At 43.2% G+C, this 22,176-nt stretch overlaps 1 protein-coding gene across 9 annotated transcripts; it reads left to right on the top strand.

Moving 5' to 3' along the window:
* Positions 1–20,512, top strand: LOC310694229 (uncharacterized protein). Of its 9 annotated transcripts, XM_083477250.1 has the most exons (4): positions 1–1,406; positions 14,058–14,158; positions 18,873–19,044; positions 19,141–20,512. In XM_083477250.1, the coding sequence occupies exons 3-4, from the start codon at positions 18,894–18,896 to the stop codon at positions 20,058–20,060; spliced, it is 1,071 nt and encodes a 356-aa protein (XP_083333376.1). In that variant the 5' UTR covers positions 1–1,406; positions 14,058–14,158; positions 18,873–18,893; the 3' UTR covers positions 20,061–20,512. The 9 variants fall into 9 exon arrangements, 8 of the variants coding, with proteins under 8 accessions (XP_083333376.1, XP_083333370.1, XP_083333369.1 ...); XM_083477244.1 differs by having other exon boundaries at positions 1–1,298; positions 18,873–20,512; XM_083477243.1 differs by having other exon boundaries at positions 1–1,352; positions 18,873–20,512.
* The last annotated feature ends 1,664 nt before the right edge of the window (positions 20,513–22,176 follow it).

Genomic DNA, 22,176 nt, shown 5'->3' with positions numbered 1-22,176 from the left:
CCTTACATCTGAAGCACTATGATACCACTTTAAACAGTTGTGGCTTCTTCCAAATGATTTGGGGAAGTGTAGTTTATCAAGGGTGCTGAGAGTTTCTTGGGAGACCCCTATTCCCCTCCAGAGTCCCCTGGGAAGAGTGATTGACTGCTACGTTGCTCTGGGAATTGTACCTCTGAGAGTGAGAGAACCTTCCACAAACCACACATCCTAGGATGCTTGGTGGGGGCATGACAGTTAAAGTTGTCTAGCAGTGCTTCTAATGTGTGTTGTGGAGATGGCCTTTCACACAGCAGCTTGTGAAAGCTGGAAAAAAATATGCAAAGGAACATGTGAATGAATTGTGAATCGAAATAGAAGGGGGTGGGTGGAACTGGAAATGATTTTTCTATTTAGAATGAGATTTCAAAGTACTGGTTCTTCAGTGATTCCCTGCCCTCTTAGCTCTACTCACAGAGGTTGATGTTGTGTGTTGTTGTTTTTTAAAGGCCCTTAAACCCCAAGTTTCCTCAGAACACAGTTTGAAAACCACGGTACAATACTTATTCCCCCCCTCCCGCAAAAAGAAAAACAAGCAGAATAATTTATTGGCATCTCTTGGATGCTCAAGACTAGTAAGGAGAAAAATGTGCACATACTGTATTATATGCAGTGGCTATATAATAAAGAACATCTAGAATAGCCTTCAACAACCTGATGCCCTCCAAGTGTTTGGGAGTACAATCCTCAACAGTCCCAGCTGGCTAGGACTTATGGGAGTTGTGGTCCAAAACATCTGGAATACACCAGGTTGGCGAAGGATGATCTAGAACCTGTCCTCCATTCAAAGGTGCAAGAAACTTAATTCTTGACCTTCAGAGGTACTGAAGACACACACAAAAACTGACTTCATTGGAAATAATCTGGGAGCCCATGTTCTTTGAAAGCTGTCCTCAGTCGTTACAGATCGTTTGTTCCTATTTGTGTTGTGTCTTCCTGTCTTGAGGACACTCGTGTCCCAATTTAGCATGGGGAGGAGTTGCTGCGGCGGTATCTCCGGTATCCACCAGAGTGGCAGCAGCTTCCCGAAGAGCAGCCATAGCATGGTGAGCAACAGCTGGAACTGTAGCGGGGCGAGCAACAGCTGGAACTGCAGCAGGGTGAGCAGCAGCTGGTACTGTAGCGAGGTGAGCAACAGCTGGAACTGTACCGAGGTGAGCAACAGCTGGAACTGTACCGAGGCGAGCAGCAGCTGGAACTGTACCGAGGCGAGCAGCAGCTGGAACTGTACCGAGGCGAGCAACAGCTGGAACTATAACGAGGTGAGCAACAGCTAGAACTGTAGCGAGGCGAGCAGCAGCTGGAACTGTAGCAAGGTGAGCAACAGCTGGAACTGTACCGATGCGAGCAACAGCTGGAACTGTACTGAGGTGAGCAGCTGGAACTGTAGCGAGGTGAGCAACAGCTGGAACTGTACTGAGGTGAGCAGCTGGAACTGTAGCGAGGTGAGCAACAGCTGGAACTGTACTGAGGTGCATAACAGCTGGAACTGTACCGAGGCGAGCAACAGCTGGAACTGTACTGAGGTGCGTAACAGCTGGAACTGGAGTTATAGCCAGTGGGGCCACAGCTGGATCCAGATCCACAGCCATATCCAGGGGAGTAGCGGCAGCCAGAACTATTCCCCGAGGGGCGGCAGTAGCTTCTCACCCGGTTGCCTCCCCAATTCGAGCTGTATGGATTCCAGGAATCCTGGGGTCTGTAGCAAGTCATCTTCGTGGGTTGGAGGTGGATCTGGAATGGTGTAAATGAAAGCAAAATGAGAGGAAAGTCCTTTGCTTGTAGAAACAGCATGGACAGATGTCTCCCACATTTCTAGTTCTTATGTTCTTGTTATTAACCAGAATAACAACAACAAGAAGAGGAACAACAGGAGCAGCAGCAATCAAGCCCACTCCCATTTGCTGTGCAGGTTCACCAATTGCTTCAGGGCTGAGAAGGAAGTGTCTCTGTCAACTCTTAGAATAATGTGTGCCTTCGAAATATGTTATCCACCAGGTTTGGTTTATCCAATTGCCTTGATGCAGTTCTCAGCTCAGAGAGATCAATCGATACAGAGATCTAGTTATCAAATCTATCTATTCTTTCTTTCTTTCTTTCTTTCTTTCTTTCTTTCTTTCTTTCTTTCTTTCTTTCTTTCTTTCTAAGAGCAAAAGTGAGGTACCTAGAAATAGGCATGTAGAGATGTAGAGAGATGATATTAAGGTTACCATATTTCAAAAAGTGAAAATATGGACACTAAAGTTGTTGAGCTCTATTTTGGGGGGGCAAAGTTTTTCGTTGTTTTTCTTTTCTTTTTTTTTCTTTTGCCAAATCAACACGTCCAAAATGGGCTGCCATACACTCAGGCTCTCCTGGACATTTTGACTGATTTTCGTAAATTCCGCCTGGGCATCATTTTCGGCAGATGAATGCCGGGTATGTCCAATAAATTCCTGGCGTCTGGCAGCCCTAAGATAGTTCTGTAGATCCACTTATCATCTACCTAGCAACTAACTGCCATCTATCAATTATTACTCAATTTAATTAAATGTGAAGTTAATTGAGATTATTGCAAATGGGGACAGCATGGGTTTATAGCTGAGCCAATGTGGAAGGGCAGGGACAAGAACCAGACTGTGATAGCCAACTAAATTCTGCTCACAGTAGACGCACTTCAGTTAGCCATCTCTATTCATTTCTGCTGGTCTACTCTAGATGAGACAAAGGACTTGTCCACACTGACTTTTTGCCCTGCTCTTTCCAGGCAAATGTCTGCACTTTACAGCTGCATGTCCCAACATGCCTTGGTTTGTTTGTTTGCCCCAATCTTTCCTCACAAAAAAACTGAATCAGAGCAAATGTCAATTAAAGCTGAATTGAAACAAATGTCAGTTCAGGTTTTCCACAGATTCGTGTTTACTCCAATTGAGCTTTAAAGAGTGGGTTTCTGCAAGAAAAGCTCTAGAGCAGGGGTCAGCAAACTTTTTCAGCAGGGGGCTGGTCCACTGTCTCTCAGACCTTGTGGGGGACCAGACTATATTTTGAAGGGGGGGGGGATGAACGAATTCCTATGCCCCAGGAATAACCCAGAGATGCATTTTAAATAAAAGGGCACATTCTACTCATGTAAAAACACATTGATTCCCAGACCATCTGTGAGCCGGATTTAGAAGGCGATTGAGCTGGATCCGGCCCCTGGGCCTTAGTTTGCCTACCCATGCTCTGGAGCAAATTGAAGGGCACCTGGACACAGGTCTTTAAATTATGGACCATGCCTGGAAAGAGCAGAGGAAAGGTAAGTGGATAAGCCACAAGGTAAAAGGGAAAGGTAAAGGACCCCTGGACGGTTAAGTCCAGTCAAAGGTGACTATGGGGTTGCAGCACTCATCTCACATTCAGGCCGAGGGAGCCAACGTTTGTCCACAGACAGCTTTCTGGCCAGCAGGACTAAACTGCTTCTGGTGCAACATAACACCATGATGGAAACCAGAGTGCAAGGAAACACCGTTTCCCTTCTTACAGCAGCGGTAACTATTTATTTACTTGCACTGGAGCTGGGACAGAGCAGCGGGAGCTCACTCCGTTGCAGGGATTCAAACTGCTGACCTTCTGATCGGTAAGCCCAAGTTGCTCAGTGGTTTAGACCACAGCATCACCCGCGCCCCATCAGATGAGCCACAACACTGCATGCAACTCTGAAGCTGCAATCCTACACTCACTTACATGGGAATAAAGCTCAGTTTAGTCACATTAGCTTTGAGTAAACACACTGTGATTTCTCTACCCCATATCTTTCTTTGAGTTTGTTATCTGATGGTGTTTGTGTTGTGTTGTTCATTATCAGACACAATGAGGAGGAGGAAGATGACAACAACAAACAACAACAACAACAACAGAGGCAACTAAAATTCTCTCGTTTTGAATTTCAAATTTCCTCCCTTAATTCCTTGCCACAATTCCATTCATCCTTGACGGTTCCCTTTTCCCTAAACTCTGTTGGCCCCACTGCCTTTTAGCTGATTTCAAGAAGGTATCTCACTATGGTGCAAACATAGGTCCATTGATTTAGTCAGATATGTTCTTCATATGTCTCTTTGTAAGATAATTCAAAAGTGGACTTACCTGGATCACGGTTGATAGAAATCATCGAGATGTTTCTGAGAGTTCTCAGAGATGCTGGCCTTTCTTATAGAGTTTCCCTTGGGTGTATAGAGTGTACATGTGGATGGTTAATAAACCGGAAGGCCAAAATTAGCACCCACATATTTTCCCTTATTTTCAGAAAGATAATTTGGTTTAGGCTGGGCTCACCATCACACCCTTACAGTCTCTCTAATTTTAAGAAATTAAGTGTTATTTGTGTTCCAGGAGTCCATACATTAGACTTATGAGCTGCATTAGCCAAACAGATGGCTGGCTCCAAGGTATATGTGACCCACATATCATGCCTATTGGGCTATTTACTACCAGAGAGGCTTCCAGTGAGGATCCTTGTTTCACTGAAATGGAAGTTACCCATAGCCCCAAAGGCATTTGCCTTTCACCTGTGTGGTGCTCCATAAAATGTTGGACTACATCTCCTATTGTTTAGTGGCCATTGGTCAAGGGGCTTAGGGGAGTTCCCGAAAGTATCTGGAGTGATACCATATGTTAGCTAACTCTGTTTTAACTCATTACTTGCATGCTAAAATTTTATAATATTTTAACTAGGATTTATATATTGTAATGTTTTAAATATGAATTTGGTATTGTTGATTATTAAGTGTTTTTTCTCTTCTTTCTTTTTCTTGTTTCTTTTCTTCTGTCTTTCGTTTCTTTTCTTTTCCAGTCTGCATTTTGAAAAATGCATAGATAAATATTTTTATGTATTTTTTCTATTTCTTTTTTCTTTTTATTTTCTTGTAATATTTAATAAAAATTAATTTTAAAAATTAATTACATGTTAAAATTTGAGGAACCTAAGAAGTCACAGGGAGAGAAAGAGAAGTGCCCAATCAGAACCAAATACCGGTACCTCCTATCTGAATAACATGTTCCTTACAGAGGTTAAGCAAACATCTCAGGTAAGCTCACAAGCAGGATAGGATGACAGTGGAAGCTGGTTCATCAGGCAAGGGGGCACTGCCCCATGAACCTCAATTTGCCCTTGGCCAGCTCCTACAAACTGCCTGCCTTCTTACCTACAATCAGTCCAAGGATGGTGCTGCTTGCCTGTTCCATCCTCCTTAGTGTCACTGTTGCCCTTGTAGAACTCAAGAAGAGGAAGGTGGGGACAACACTCAGATCAGGTGGGTCCACCTGTCACTGGCTCTGTCTCCAGAATTTGTTGGCTTCCCTGCATTCCACCCCACCAGTCTCAATAGGCACCAACTGCTGCTGAATAGCCTTCACCTACTGTTCCCCTCAGCCCCCAAATCCCTGGTATTAAAAAATTAAATAAAAAATACACTGCCACAAAACATTGAAGTTTGTTCATTTATTATTATATGTATATCCCACTTTATCTCCAAGGACCTTTAGGCGATGTTCCCCATTTTGTCCTCACCACAATCCTTTGAAGTAGGCGAAGACCAAGTCCATGTCATATACAGTGGTACCTCAGGTTAAGTAGTTAATTCGTTCTGGAGGTCTGTTCTTTACCTGAAACTGTTCTTAACCTGAAGCACCACTTTAGCTAATGGGGCCTCCTGCTGCCGCCACGCTGCCGGAGCACAATTTCTGTTCTCATCCTGAAGCAAAGTTTTTAAGCCGGGGTACTATTTCTGGGTTAGCGGAGTCTGTAACCTGAAGCGTATGTAACCTGCAGCGTATATAACCTGAGGTACCACTGTATACCACTTTAAACAAGCATGGCTTACCCCAAACAATTAAAGGAGATGTAGTTTGTTAAGGGTGCTGATAATTTTTCGGGTGGAGCCATTGCTGTTTAGAGTGGCACCTTAGTACTACTACTACTAATAATAATAATAATTTATTTATAGCCTGCCCATCTGGCTGGGTTTCCCCAGCCCCTCTTGGTAGCTTCCAGTAAAATATTAAAATACAATAATTCATCAAATATTAAAAGCTTCCCCAAATAGGGATGCCTTCAGATGTCTTCTAAAATTCAGATAGTTGTTTATTTCCTTGACGTCTGACAGGAGGTTGCTCCACAGGGCGGCTGCTACTACCGAGAAGGCCCTCTGCCTGGTTCCCTGTAGCTTTGCTTCTCGCAGTGAGGGAAACACCAGAAGGTCCTTGGAGCTGGACCTCAGTGTCCGGGCAGAACGATGGGGGTGGAGACGCTCCTTCAGGTACACTGGGCCGAGGCCGTGTAAATGTGTGGATGTTGCATAAGAGATAGTGAGTGACTCAAGGAGACCCAGTGAGCTTTGTGGCTGAGTGGAGGATTTGAACCCTAGACCAACACTTTAATCACTGGCTCCATTTAGCCAATGATAATTGATAAATGTGTCAATTCTCCTTTTAAAACCAGGCCATCTAAGCTTGACTCCATCACATTAATTATGTGCTATGTGTGAATATGTTCTTCATTTTGTGTAATCTTTGGGATCAGTTTTGAGAACTTTGACCTTTTTCCTTCTGGCAGGATTTGCTAGAATCTGAATTTTACCCTAAATGTATGTGGACCAAAGGCCAAACAGCTTTCCCACCCCCACCCCTTAATTGAGCATGTACATTCCCATTACTTAAAAGAAAACTTTCAAAGAGAACTAGAAGAGAGAACATCAGGACCTTGTGGCTCACAAATTGCTGCTGAGCAAATTTGCTGTTTCAAATTTGTAGCTGCATGTATGCATTTTGGTCACACCTGCAGTGCTTCGTGGGTTATGTAGTCATTCCCTTCAGCTTCTCTGATGACCCCCCCCTCCCACTTCTTTATTAATTTGATCATATTGACATGTTCCTTTTCAATGAAAATAGACCAACATTAGGTGTGTGTGAAGGAAGCAGAACTGCTGTCCCACCCATGCCCTGTTTGTGGGCATCTAACATTTATTTTTATTTTAAAAATTGCCTCATTTTAATAATAATAATAATAATAATAATAATAATAATAATAATAATAATAATACAGTGGAATCTTGGTTTCCCAACTCAATCCGTCGTTCTGGAAGTCAGTTCGACTTCCAAAACATTCGCAAACCCTATTGAAGGAGAATTACATGAAGGTGATGTACATATGGTACACAACACCAGCGCAGTTAGGGAAAATGTACAAAACTAGTTCAAATATATGTTGGAAGTGTAAGGGAAAGGAGGTGACATTTTATCATATGTGGTGGGATTGTAAGGTAATTAAAAAAAATTGGGAAATGATATACAACAAACTGAAGAAAATGTTCCATTTAACATTTGTTAAAAAACCCGAGGCATTTTTGTTGGGGATTGTAGGGAAAGACCTGCCAAAAAAATTGAAAAACATCTTCATCTATGTGACAACGGCTGCGAGAGTTCTGGTAGCACAAGGATGGAAGACTGAAGAAACCCCAACTAAAGAATCAAGGCAAGAAAAATTGATGGACTATGCAGAACTGGAAAAACTGACATATAAGCTACGGGACAAGGATAACTGTGACTTTAAAGATTAATGGAAACCCTTTACAAAGTATTTCAAGACGCAACAAAGCGAACTGGACTCCTTGGCAGGTTTTGAATAAACATTCACAAACTTTTTATTGATAATAATCAGCTAAATAGTTTGAGGATGTATACAACTTTGTAACATGCCGAAAACAACATTCTTAGAGAAACCAAAGACTGGAACTGAGGGGGTATGGGGGTGGGTGGGTTTTGTGTGGGAGGAAAAATGGGGGGGGGACAAGGATGATATGTTTTTGGATAATATGTATTGTTATAATTTTGAATAAAAAAATTAAAACAAAACAAAACATTTGCAAACCAAGGCTTCTGATTGTCTTATCGGCCCGGAAACAATACCGGCAGCCCAAATGGAGGTTTGGCTTCCAAGAAACGTTCGCAAAGCGGAACACTCACTTCCAGGTTTGCGATGTTCGGGATCTGATTTGTTTGGGACCTAAGTCATTTGGGAACCAAGGTACCACTGTAATGAAACATTAGATTGTGGGGTTTAAGAGGAAAAAATGCATGTACATTTGCTTCTGATATTTGTTGATCAACCAGTCCTCAGTGATTGGTCGTTCTGCAGTCCTAAGGCAGAGGTTGAAACCTCATTCTAATTAAATCTTGTGTCTCCATTATTGACTGGAGAAGGCAGCCAACCTTCATTAGCGAGAACAGAGTTGAATCCCTGGATTATGCTTCTGAAAGGGCCAGACATTTACTTTGTCATTTTGACCATGCCAAATATCAACTAATTACCACTTCAGTGGGTGAAGGTTATGAAAAGGTCCTCTTAATACCACATGTCTAGAAGGCATCGCCCCTGGTGATGCTCCACATGCGCAACGAACTGTGTTATTTCACTAATAGCTGGTTCCATTCCTTTTGTACACCCGCTTCAAATTATATGATGGAAGACTATAAAAAAGGTTGTTCTACCCAAACCATTTCTTGTCCTTCTATAAACCAGGCCACAATCGTCATGGCGATCTTCCAGATTTCCTGAATAAAACTTAAATGGGAGAAATAAGAAAATATCTTAATCCTTAGCCTTCTATCATCTTAAAGTAAAGGCAACACATTACATTAATTGCTGCCATTAATGTCATATAGGATTAGGATTTTTCTTCTTCTAATGCCTATCTCACTTTGATGTAAAGAAAGGATGTGTTTATGGGATTTCTTTGCTGGCTCCACTATATGAACAGTTCTCAACTATCAAATGCATTCTTATACATATTATTACAGTATATAATACACTCTGGAATTCCTAAATTAGCAAACACATAAAATATATACATGCAACAATTTCATGTTAATATAAAATTATGCTGCAGAAATATAGGACTTATTTACAGAATGTGTTTATTGCTTTTATTGTTATTGTTATTAAGGTTGCAGAACGATATAGTATAGTTGGATAAACTTATTGTTTATCCAACTATATTGTTGGATATGGAAACTTATTGTTTCCCTCAAGTATACATTGATTCGTGGGTCCCTAGAGTTTTGATAAATAAGTTCCAAATATCATTAAATTTATCTGTACATGATCTTCATCTGAAAGTGATCCATTTGTGGTTTGCAAGAGTTGTCACGTCATCTATCTGTTGATCGAAGGGGGCGGCATATTTTTGTCCTTCCCATGTATCAATATCAATCTTTTTACAGATGTAGGGGCATGAAGAATCCATTTGCGTTGACTGATTCTCAAGCCACATATACTAGATAGATAGCTTAAGATGTTATCTTCCAAAATTTTCAACTCTTTCTCCACAATAATATTTACACATCCCAATATTTCTCCCCCATTTACCAACACCAAACATTGTATAAATATATATGTTTCAAATAAGCATTTTCCTTATTACGTACATCTTCAACACCATGTCAACATTGATAGGCCCTGTTTATGCAATTACGATGGAGCCCATTAACTCAAAATAAAATCTTTTGTTATATGAGAAATAATTTATATATGCATCATTATACATATTATTATGTAATATATAATACACTGTGGTTTCTAAAGGACCAAATACATACAACAATATTATGTTAATATAAAATTATTCTGCAGAAATATAGGGACTTTTAGACGCAATGTGATTATTTCTTAATATGGCTTGATTTTAACAAATGAAGAAGCACTCAAAGCAATTTACAAACAGAATAACACTGAAAATATCAGTAAAATAAATAAATCTCGGTTATAAACAGCAATTTAAAACATTTAACAATAATTAAAGTCAATGTAGAGCAAACAAAAAGCAGAATAAAACACATGTAAACTTTCTAGATATCTAGGTAGGCTTGTTTAAACAAAAATGTTTTTAACAGATGCCAAGAAGAGCGCAGTGAAGGCATCTGCCTAATGCTAATTGTCAGGGAGTTCTGAAGAATGGATGCTGCCACACTAAATGACGAATTTCTTGCAAAGGCAAAATGGGTATCATTTGCAACCTGGAACAGTGCCAGTTCTGCAGTGGTAGAATGGGACAGGTATATTGGGTGAGGGGATCTCACAGGTAAACTGGTCCCAAGCTGCTAAGGGCTATTTTTATACCAATGATAACATATTGAACTTTGAGCATATATGTAATTTTCTGCATATAATTCTGTCGCATTCTATTAGTCATCCGTTTTAAAAGTAATATAGTGGTACCTCCGGTTGCACACAGGATCCATTCCGGAGCTCTGGTCAGATCCCGAGGTTTCCGCAACTGGAGGGACCGCTTCTGCAAATGCAGACACGGAGAAACACTTCCGGGTTTGCCGCTTTCGTAACCCAAAGCGTAAGCCGAGGTGCTACTGTCATTAAAAAATGTCAGTGCATTTGGACATAGGCAAGCATTCAGTAAAATAACATAAGTGGTCTACTGTGAGAAGAGCTCAATCAAGTCAAATCACTCTATGTACAGTGGTGCCTCGCAAGACGAAAAGAATCCGTTCCGCGAGTCTCTTCGTCTTGTGGTTTTTTCGGCTTGCGAAGCAAGCCCATTAGCGGCTTAGCGGATTAGCGCTATTAGCGGCTTAGCGGGCTTAGCGGATCAGCTGATAAGTGGTTTAGTGGCTTAGCGGATCAGCTGATAAGCTGTTAAGCGGCTTAGCGGATCAGCTGATAAGCTGTTAAGCGGCTTAGCGGATCAGCTGTTAAGCGGCTTGGCGGATCAGCTGATAAGTGGCTTAGCGGCTTGGGGAAAAGGGGGGGGGAACCCGCAGGAACTCGCAAGACATTTTCGTCTTGCGAAGCAAGCCCATAGGAAATTCGCTTTGCGAAGCACCTCCAAAACGGAAAACCCTTTCGTCTAGCGGGTTTTCCGTCTTGCGAGGCATTCGTCTTGTGGGGCACCACTGTATTCTGTATTCTTTAGTTGTGGTTCCTGCATTGTAACAGATTGGGGTCCCTTCTAACTCTAACAATTCTATGATTCTGGGTTGGAAGAGTCAAGTCCCATGTGGAAATCTGCTTAAAATGGATTCCTCTTCCAACCCTAACGCTGGCCATATGTGTGACAACCTCTTCTTCCAAGGTATGGGGAAACATGCTCATGTTGTGTATTTCTTTGTCCCAGTTCTGGGTCATTATTGGTTGCCTCCAACCATCAAATGTTGGCGTATGGCAGCATCTGGAGAACACTTTGTTCCATTTCGCCAACATTTCCTTACCCATATGGGCCAGCTCCTAGGGGCTGAGGCATTGTCGCCCACCCCGATGGTTGTGGGTTTTTTGAGGGTCTGGGCGCCTTAATGTTCAGAGGGTGTTCAGTTCTGCCCCCTGGCTCCTTGAAACATCACACATATGATGTCAGAATGTCGCCTCAGGCCCCTCTCAATCATCTCGAGAAGATGGCACCTCTGTCCTTACCTGCTATTTTTTCATTTTTATTTTTTTGCATTTTGCATTTGCACAATGTAAAAGCCACTTCTGGAAATGTAGCAGAAGTTCAGCACTCCTTTCTGTGTTAACTGCTTCCAGAAAAACGGAACAAATCTGTTTGCAACCCCATTACCCTGGGAAATTGTGGGATGGAATTTGAGGATATATGAAGACATGCAGTTATTTCCTACCACTTTCATGGGTGAATCATGAGGAAGTGTTCATATGTATAAAGGGTGGTGGATGGTGACCTGTCCAGAATGACACCTGCTGTTGTGTCTCACCACGTCCACTGCTGTGAATGACATGGCAGTACATTGATCGGAAAGCCACACAGCTCCATTATGCACCAGGTAATGATGTAGTGCGCATGTTCAAAACCAGGACAGAAGAGCTAAAATTATAACCAGGGAAACTAACACAATAATCTCCACAACTAAATGCTTTCTTGGTCATTGATATGGATGGGCAGAATAGCCCTTTCTGTTCTGTTTTGCTGGTGCTCAGATTTAAGCCTGTTACATCCCATTTTTCTTACTGATCTTTCCAAAACAACAACAACAACAACAACAACAACACACACACACACACACACACACCACCACCACCAGGCCCATTTTATGTTCAGATGTTCTTCTGAATACAGTGGTACCTCGGGTTACAAACACCTTGGGTTACAAACACTTTGGGTTACAGACTCTGCTAACCTGGAAATAGTACCTCAGGTTAAGTACTTTACCACAGGATAAGAACAGAAATCGCACGCTGCCGACGCGGCAGCAACAGGAGGCCCAATTAGCTAAAGTGGTACCTCAGGTTAAGAACGGTTTCAGGTTGAGAACGGTCCTCCGGAATGAATTCAGTTCGTAACCAGAGGTACCACTGTACCAGTTCCTGGAAATTGCAGGAGAGCAGAGTGCTCTTGTGTTCAGGTCCTGCTTGTGGACTTCACCCAGGGGCACCTGGTTGGCCACTGTGAAAAGGTAAAAGGTAAAGGTAAAGGACCCCTGGACAGTTAAGTCCAGTCAAAGGTGACTATGGGTTTGCAGCGCTCATCTCGCTTTCAGGCCGAAGGAGCCGGCGTTTGTCCACAGACAGCTTTCTGTGTCATCTAGCCAGCATGACTAAACTTCTTCTGGTGCAACGGGCCACCGTGACAGAAACCAGAGTGCACTGAAATGCCATTTACCTTCCCGCCACAGTGGTACCTATTTATCTACTTGCACTGCTTTCAAACTGCTAAGTTGGCAGGAGCTGGGACAGAGCTCACCCCTTCATGGGGATTCGAACCGCCGACTTTCCGATCAGCAAGCTCAAGAGGCTCAGTGGTTTAGACCACAGCCCCATCCATGTCCCTACTGTGAAAACAGAATGCTGGACTAGATGGGGTCATTGGGCTGATTCAGCAGGGCTCTTACGTTCTTACAATGGCTATGTTCTGCCTCCACTGTCTTCTCTTAAACAAGACACCAGAAACATCCAACTCCACCCATCTACAACTGAGTCCAGTGCCACCTAGTGAATAAACTATTTACTAACGTAGAATCATAAAATTGTAGAGGTATCCCAAGGGTCATGTAGTCCAACCCCTTGCAATGCAGGAATCACAACTAAAGCACCCAAGGCAGAAAGAAAGTCCACAACTCTCTTCCTGATGCTGAATTGGAATCACCTTTCTTTTAACTCAAACCATGACTTCAAGTTCATCAATCACCAGCATCTCCACCTAGGGCTGAGAAAGAACCCTTTTTGAAACTATGGAGAGTTGCTGCAAATTAATACTGAGCTATATGGACCAAAGGTCTGACAAGATATGAGAGAACTTCCTAGGTTCCTATATTACATCTTATAGAATGCCCTCCCCATAAAAGCTAAAGGTAAAGGGACCCCTGACTGTTAGGTCCAGTCGTGGCCGACTCTGGGGTTTATTGGCCGAGGGAGCTGGCGTACAGTTTCCGGGTCATGTGGCCAGCATGACTAAGCTGCTTCTGGCGAACCAGAGCAGCGCACGGAAACGCCGTTTACCTTCCCGCCAGAGCGGTACCTGTTTATCTACTTGCACTTTGACATGCTTTCGAACTGCTAGGTTGGCAGGAGCTGGGACCGAGCAACGGGAGCTCACCCTGTCACGGGGATTAGAACTGCCGACCTTCTGATTGGCAAGTCCTAGTCTCTGTGGTTTAACCCACAGCACCGCCCGTGTCCCTCTTGTTATAAACTAGAATGTCCAGGTTGTGGCTTTGAGGCTTACCTTAGCATCAAGCTAAGAGCTTTTGAAGAGATGCCTTCAAAAAGGTTACCCTCTTGTTTTCTTTACTTTATTTGATCTCCTTTGTGATACCTGGTGCAAATAATGCATGTTAGCCAGGGATACATCTCCCAGAACTCCTGTCTGTTTGCATGGATTTAGGGAAAGTATTAATAACATGGTGCAAATACCTTCTCCAGCGAGTCTAAAATTACAAGGGTTGAGAAGCATGTTAACTGCACATTAATAAAGCGCAAAAGCACTAAACCAGTATATGAGATTAGTATGAACACTGGGTTGACATCTAATTAGATTTTCTTTTTGTAGATGAGATCCCTTAGGCTGTGTGAAGATCTATAAAAAAGAACTCCTGGGTGAACAGTATTCCAGAAAAAGATCTCATCTGAAATATCTCTTCAGACATCAAGGTAGGCCCAAGTTTATTCATGCTTTTAAAATTTGTGAAATGCTTCTGTGCATATATTTTTTTAAAAAACTGGGGGTGGGAGCCAAGGTTAATTGGGGATGGGTCATAAGTCAGTAGCAGAGCATATTGGCATGCTTTGCACAAGAGATATTCTGGCCTTCCATTTTTATTTTTATTCTAAAGGATCAGGTAGGAAGAAAGACCTTGGATGGAGACCCTAGAAAGCTGTTGAAACTGCAGGGATGTCAAAGAATTCTGACAAAAAGAGAAATAGAAGCAGATGATATAAAAAAAAAATAACAAAAAAAAAAATGTCCAGTAGCACCTTATATAGACCAACTAAGTTTGTTCTAGTATAAGCTTTCGTGTGCATACAACTTCTTCAGATACTTCTTCAGATACTTCTTCTTTGGAGCAATGGATCCAAACTACAAGAAAGAAGATTCCACCTAAACATTAGGAAGAACTTCCTGACAGTGCCAAGGAGAATTGGCTGCCAAGGAGTGTGGTGGAGTCTCCTTCTTTGGAGGTCTTTAAGCAGAGCCTTGACAACCATATGTCAGGAGTGCTCTGATGGTGTTTCCTGCTTGGCAGGGGGTTGGACTCGATGGCCCTTGTGGTCTATTCCAACTCTATGATTCTATACTCTGAAACAGAAGTCACCAGGCCCTTATATATAGTGGGAGTGGGGGTGGGTATTTCTCAGAAGGGTAGTAGGAGATGGGTGATAGGCTCAATGGGTATGGTAAACCTGTTGATGACTGTTAACGACTGCAATTAGTCCTACAAGAAAAAGCAAGGGATAGTATGCAGATGACCAAAAATAGCTTTAGCATGTGTAATGAGACAAGAATCCAATATCTCTATTTAGACCAGGTCTCTGCATAGTTTTCAGTTTGGTAATAAGTTGTAATTCAGCAACTGCATCCGACCAACACGGCTACCTACCTGAATCTAGAAGCAGATGATGTTTGCTTTATCATCCTATATCTGAAACAGAGATTAATCCAGGGAACAGGATTGAGATTCATTATGGTTGCTGCTTTCAAACCATGAGCAATCCATAATGGATTAAGTTTCTTTTTCCCACTTGCCTTGTGTTTCTTTTGCCCTGAAATAAAGGGGGTGGAATAACGTATGGACAATGTAACTTGCGTAATTAATGGCGTGCGTCATGTAATTCCACCACAGTGGACAGTGAGATGAGTAATGTTGGTTTTGGCAGAAGGCAAATGGCAGAGGAATAGGAATGGTGCTGCACCTGGAATACTGTGTCCAGTTCTGGGCACCACAATTTAAGAAGGATATGGACAAGCTGGAACATGTGCAGAGGAGGGTAACCAAGATGATCAAGGGTCTGGAAATCAAGCCCAATGAGGAATGGTTGAGGGAACTGGTTATGTTGAGTCTAGTAAAGAGGAGACTGAAAGGAGATAGGATAAAGGTAAAAGGACCCCTGACCCTTAGGTCCAGTCATGGCCAACTCTGGGGTTGTAGCACTCATCTTGCTTTATTGGCCGAGGGAGCCGGCGTACAGCTTCCGGGTCATGTGGCCAGCATGACTAAGCCGCTTCTGGCGAACCAGAGCAGTGCACGGAAACGCCGTTTACCTTCCCACCGGAGCGGTACCTATTTATCTACTTGCACTTTGACGTGCTGCTAGGTTGGCAGAAGCAGGGACTAAGCAACAGGAGCTCACCCCGTCGCAGGGATTCAAAGATGACCAAGGGTCTGGAAATCAAGCCCAATGAGGAATGGTTGAGGGAACTGGTTATGTTTAGTCTAGTAAAGAGGAAACTGGAAGGAGATAGCCATTGTCACATATCTAAACAGCTGTCACATGGAGCATGAGCAAGTTTGTTGTTTCCTGCTCCAGAGGCTAGGAGCTAAACCAATGGATTCAAGTTACAAGAAAGGAGTGTCTGGCTAAGGAGCAGCAATAACTTTATGACAGTAAGAGCTGTTCAAGAGTAGAACATACTCCCACAAGAGGTTGTGGACTGTCCTTCCTTGGAGGTTTTAAAGCAGAGGTTGGATGGCCATCTGTCTTGTATGATCTAGTTGACATTCCTGCATTGCAGAAGGTCGAACCACATGTTCCTTGGGGTCCCTTCCAACTCTACAATTCTATGATTCCATGGAATACAGAGCAGAGATGGAAGCAATGCACCCTTATATTCTTGTTGCCAACTACTAATAGATGTACTAATGAGAGGATTAAGTGCAAAGTAGCCACAAGTGCTCATGTAGAGGGTTCTGGACAATTTAGTAGCAAGTCTGTTAATCCGTTGGCTGCCTATCTTGTGGGTTCATCCTTCCCTCCAAGGCTGATGCGCTGAAGGCTTTGGAAGGCAAAATGTCTCACGGAGAATCACAAGGGAAGTACCGGGACATGCATGAAGCAAACTATACTGTCTTATTTGTTTTAAACTGACCCCATGTTTTAAAACAACTATTTGCAGCTACTACTTCAATCACCTTGTTTTGGTTTGAATTGTATTGCAATTGTAGGCTATGATATGCAAGGTTCCTTGTGTGGGCTATGCATCTCCCCCAAAATATTGTGGCCTACGTGCGCATTTATAAAGAGTGTTGCATGCACCCTCATCTCAGAGCTGCGAGAGACTCCATAGGTTCCAGCACTTAGCCAGGGTTCAGTTTCCTTGGAACGAAGGTTGGTGGAGACTGTGGTGCCTTTGGGGTATAGGGTTTTATTTACACACATATACAACCTGAATGTAGGATAGAGGGGCTCACAGCATTAGCATGCCACAGATCTTGCCTCCACAATAGGTTCCCAGGGACTTCCCACAGCTTTGGATTCAGCACAGAGCAAGGCAAGCTTCTGTGTCTCCAGTTTCCAGCACCACACACCCAAACTAGGTCCCCTGGCCTATTGTTCTCCTTCCTAGGATGATACAGCATCCATTCAGGTCAGATGGGAAATGCCTTCCCCATCCTGGAAGCATGTTCAGTTGTTCCCAATCTCTTCTTAGCTAACTCTTAGAGATGCTGACAAGGCCAGCCAAGGCCATTACCTTAACAAAAGAACTGGGTTGACTGGTTTACCAGGTTTCCACTCGTAGATGCTAAATTCACAAACACAAATTCACAGGACTGGAAGGGGCCCATGGATATCATCCAGACTGACCCCCCCAAAAAACCCTCACCTATAATACTACATGTATTCAGTGTTCATCCTATTTAGAGTAAACCCATTGAAATTAATGGGCCTGATTTATATGGGTAATAGGGCGGTTAATAATAATAATAATATATATATATATATATATATATATATATATATATATATATATATATATATATATATATACCTGCTCCAACCGTCTTATTTTACTAAACTAGGGATTATATAGCTATATCTGAAATTTCATGAATATCAGTTAATATCTTGACCCTGCTCCACTGAATTGAAATTTCAGCTTTCACGACATAGGGAAATGGCCAAATAAACAGCTATTTTCATGGAGGAGGGTCAATATATTAACTGATATGCATGAAATTTCAGATATTGCTATATAATCCCTAGTGTAGTAAGATAAAACCTTTGGAGCAGGCATTTAAAAAAAAACACCTGTGGTTTTTTTTATAAACCGCTCTACTGAACACTAAATGCTTTTCAGTGGAGCAGGGTCAATATATTAACTGATATGCATGAAATTTCAGATATAGCTATATACCGGTAATCTCTAGTCTAGTAAGAGAAGACCTTTGGAGCAGGCTTTTTTTTTTTAAAAAAAAAAAGTTTTTTATGAACCGCCCTAATGGGTACATTAATTCCAAGGCATCCACTCAAAGTAGAATTTAGATACTCATCCCATAAAGTGCTGAGGATGAACAAGAGTGTAGATTTTTATCTGTGTGTGTAAGAAGGAGGAGTGGTGGTGACTCCAAGTTTTCAGGAGTCCTTTGACAATACACCCTTGATGCCTGCCTCTCCTCAGTCTACCCTCTCACTGCCATTCTAGGCAGCTGCTCTTCTTTAGCATCTCTGCCACTACACAGAAGTGGCAGCTAATTCTATTTCTCACTACCATTGCTTGTTCATCTCATCTGGGGCAAGAGTGAGGGGCAGGTGAGCAGGCTTGTCACAATTGCGAAGAAGAGGAGCAAGTCCAGGGGGACTCTTGCCAAAGTTATCTGGCCTCCACTAGTGTGCGGTCCCTCAGTGGCTGCCTGGCTGCAGTAGCATAGCATGGGTTGCCAGTGCCTGGGACCATGTGGAATTGAGGAAGGGAAATGGACACAGTATGCATGCACATTCAACTGCCTAATGACATCCGTGTCACCCGGGAGATCACAGCTGCAGAGATATGAAAAGAGAAGTCATTCCATTGTCTGGAGAGGTCACTTTCTGGTTCACATGGAAGAAGCCATTTTCAGCTGAGCTCAGCGACTGAAGCGCAAAGCTGTATTGAGGCAGCACCAGGTGTTGAAATTTTGCACCCCTAAGAATTATGCACCCAGGGCAACTACCCCTGTGCCCCCCTATGCTACATCACTGTCTGGCTGCGCCAGTAGTTGCTGCCAATTCTGAAAAGTAGGAAGTTCTTTAGGAGAAGGAGGTGGAGAGAGTTAGTAGTTTAAAAAAGGATCAGGCGGCAAAGAGGAGCACAACGACTTGTTGCTGGTCCTTCCCTGAACTAGATCATTCCCACCAATGATTTTTTTTCTCTGCTTTTTTTGGGTTTCAGGTGTGCCTCTTTCCAAGAAAGATGATTGGCATCAGTCTTCTAAGCAACTATCCACCTGGTGGCCTTCAAATGATCCATACACCACAAAGCATCAGTAGCTCAGGCCCTAGCATCTCTCACACAAGCTGCTACAGACCCTATCACAGTGGCAGCAGCTGCTACAGACCACAAGGTTATGGTTATGTCTCTGGCTATGGCAGAAGCTGCTATAACCCTTGTGGCTACAGTGGCCAATCCAGTTATGGAGGAAGCTGCTACAGGCCACAAGGTTATGGTTACGTCTCTGGCTATGGCGGAAGCTGCTATAACCCTTGTGGCTACAGTGGGCAATCCAGTTATGGAGGAAGCTGCTACAGACCACAAGGTTATGGTTACGTCTCTGGCTATGGCGGAAGCTGCTATAACCCTTGTGGCTACAGTGGGCAATCCAGTTATGGAGGAAGCTGCTACAGGCCACAAGGTTATGGTTACGTCTCTGGCTATGGCGGAAGCTGCTATAACCCTTGTGGCTACAGCAGGCAATCCAGTTATGGAGGAAGCTGCTACAGACCACAAGGTTATGGTTACGTCTCTGGCTATGGCGGAAGTTGCTATAACCCTTGTGGCTACAGCTGCCAATCCAGTTATGGAGGAAGCTGCTACAGACCACAAGGTTATGGCTACGTCTCTGGCTCTGGCGGGAGCTGCTATGATCCTTGTGGCTACAGCTGCCAATCCAGTTATGGAGGAAGCTGCTATAAGCCACAAGGTTATGGTTACGTCTCTGGGAAATCCTGCTATGGACCACGTGGCTATAAATCCCTCTCCGGTTATAGCGGAAGCTGCTATGAACCATGTGTCCATAGTCCCCTCTACAGTTACAGCAAAAGCTGCTCTGGGTCACATGGCTACGGTTACAGCTCTGGCTATGGCGGAAGCTGCTGCGACCCATGTTATGGTGGAAGCGGCTACAAGCCACAAGGTTGTGGTTACCTCTCCAGCCAAGGCAGCAGAAGCTGCTACAAGCCACGTAAATATAGCAGTGTCTGCGGTTATGGCGGAAGCTGCCACGAACCACGTGGCTATGGGTACCGCTGCGGTTTCGGCGACAGTTCTTGCGACCCATGCTATGCTCCCAGCTGCCACCAGCCACGCTATGCCTACCGGCGCCGTTACAGCTGCCGATCCACTTCCAGTGACACGTGTTAGGCTCAGGATCATCATACCCATCCAGTCACTGGAGGCAAGACAGTGGCAGCTCTGTTGGTTGTGGACCATGCTAAACCCAGAAGAAAAAAATAATCTCCAGGAAGACCAAGAAGACTCAAGATATTTGAAAGCATTGCTGAGCTTAGTACATATTGTTTCTTCTGAGAAATGCTCATCGCCTCCAAAACACACACGCACACCTACAATTCCAGTTGGAGTGAACCCAAAGTTTTGATGTTTGAAACCTTTGGAAATTAAATTTTTTGTTTCTCAAAGTTCTCGATCGCGTAACTTTACAAATTGCTTTGCAAATCACAGCTTGGTGAGCCAAACTTTGTTACCTGTATGTCATTTTTCTGCATTCTTTTTATTCACACCCTGTCAGTAATGTGACGAGCAGCTACATTCTACATTCCACACCCTTGTTTCCAATAAAGCTTTGCATTGCATAAGATTGCTTGTCTTCTCTTGGGTCCTTTCAATCGTGTGTGGGGATGAGATTAAGAAATGCCATCGACTTGTTTATGAATTAATAAAAAAGTCAATGCAGGGCACAGTTGAAGTATGGAATTCTCTCCCACAGGAGACAACGCTGGCCACCATTTTGAATGGCTTAAAAAAAGCAGTAGAAAAAATAAATAAAGGAGGTCAAGGCCATGCTCCACCTCCATAGTCAGAAGTACCGTATTTTTTGCACCATAACACTCACTTTTTTCCTCCTAGAAAGTAAGGTAAAATGTCTGTGCGTGTTATGGAGGGAATGCCTACAGGTGGCATGCCTACGGATTTTCCTCCTCTAAAAACTATGTGCGTGTTATGGTCGGGTGCGTGTTATAGAGCGAAAAATACGGTAGTTTCCTTCTGAATACCAGTTTCTGGGGCTCACAGGTGAGGAGAGTTGCTGTTGCAGTCAGGGCTTCCCATTGGCATCTGGTTGGTAACTGTGAAAAGAGTGTGATACTAGATGGACTATTGACCTAAATCTGCAGGTTCTTATTTTTTCCCCAGTTTCAAAATTGGGATAAGTGGGATTTGCTTCAATTCACATTTCAATGTGTGCCCACCTAATGTGTGCTTCCCAAATGAATATCTGAGCTAAAACTGTTGGTAATTCGAACCTTATCAGGAGAAACTGGCCACTCTCCAGGCACCCGGCTTGAATCCCGGTTGACCTCCCTGTCTGCATTCTCTGGCAGGATACAGACTAGGTCACGATCGGCGATCCTCCTCAAGCGTGAGAAGAGCACACCACTCTTCCCTGCTCCCTGCTCCCCCCAGGGAGGGGAAAGAGATAGACAGAAATGTATTTACATGCCTTTATTTCTGTCTTTGCAGCATTACAGAGAAACGCGTCTGCTCTCTTCAAACTCCAACAGCAGAGAGATAAACTCCATCTCCTGTACTTCCTGTACAGGTCAAATTACACTCTGAGCTAATTCCGGTGCTCAGCACTGTGATTAGACTGTCCCTTTGTTCCCACGGTACAGTCCCATCATGTTTTGCTTTCCAGCCAGCTGCAGCTCGCTGCCGCATTGCTCCTTTTCCGTAACATACTCCCCCAAAAGAATCAATGTGCGTTGCGAGCAAAGCGTGATCCAGAGAAGAAAACACACAGTTGTTAACCTATAATTAGAAATTCACACTTCCACAAATTTGGTTGACAATTTTAGTCTGAACACTCTCATGACAATCTTGCGATACTAAGGGTAGTAGATCAGTGGGGTCCTATGCCAAATCTGTAATTCAACAGAGGGGAATTAGCCCCTAAGTGCAATGAAGCATTTGGAACACAGGATGGAACAGGGGGGGAAATGCCTTAGGAATTTAGATTGAACAGCTTCTGTAGATCCACGGTGAGTGAGTGGCCAAATCTGAGCCCCATATAATAACTAAGCTAGGGGTTTAGCTTTAAACACTTCAAGGGGTGATGGTATGTGATTGACACCTCTTTAGAAGAAATGATCAGCAAAATGCTTAAGACTGATTGCCATAAGCTAAGTCATGCCCATTAACATTAAGGGTGCTATTTTGAGGATGGCAAAGATTATAGATAGATGATTAAGAAATTAGTGAATTGAACTGAAAACTAGAAAAAAAAGAAAATGAAATGGACAGA

The sequence above is a fragment of the Podarcis liolepis genome (assembly GCF_965112155.1).
Source record: "Podarcis liolepis genome assembly, chromosome: 15".
NCBI lineage: Eukaryota > Metazoa > Chordata > Lepidosauria > Squamata > Lacertidae > Podarcis > Podarcis liolepis.
The sequence above is the reverse complement of the archived record's forward strand: the minus strand, read 5'-3'. Positions and strand labels throughout refer to the sequence as shown.

Bases quoted from the DNA above. Each gene is read 5' to 3' on its own strand.
- LOC310694229 (XM_083477244.1), top strand. From the start codon at position 19,048: ATGGTTATGTCTCTGGCTATGGCAGAAGCTGCTATAACCCTTGTGGCT.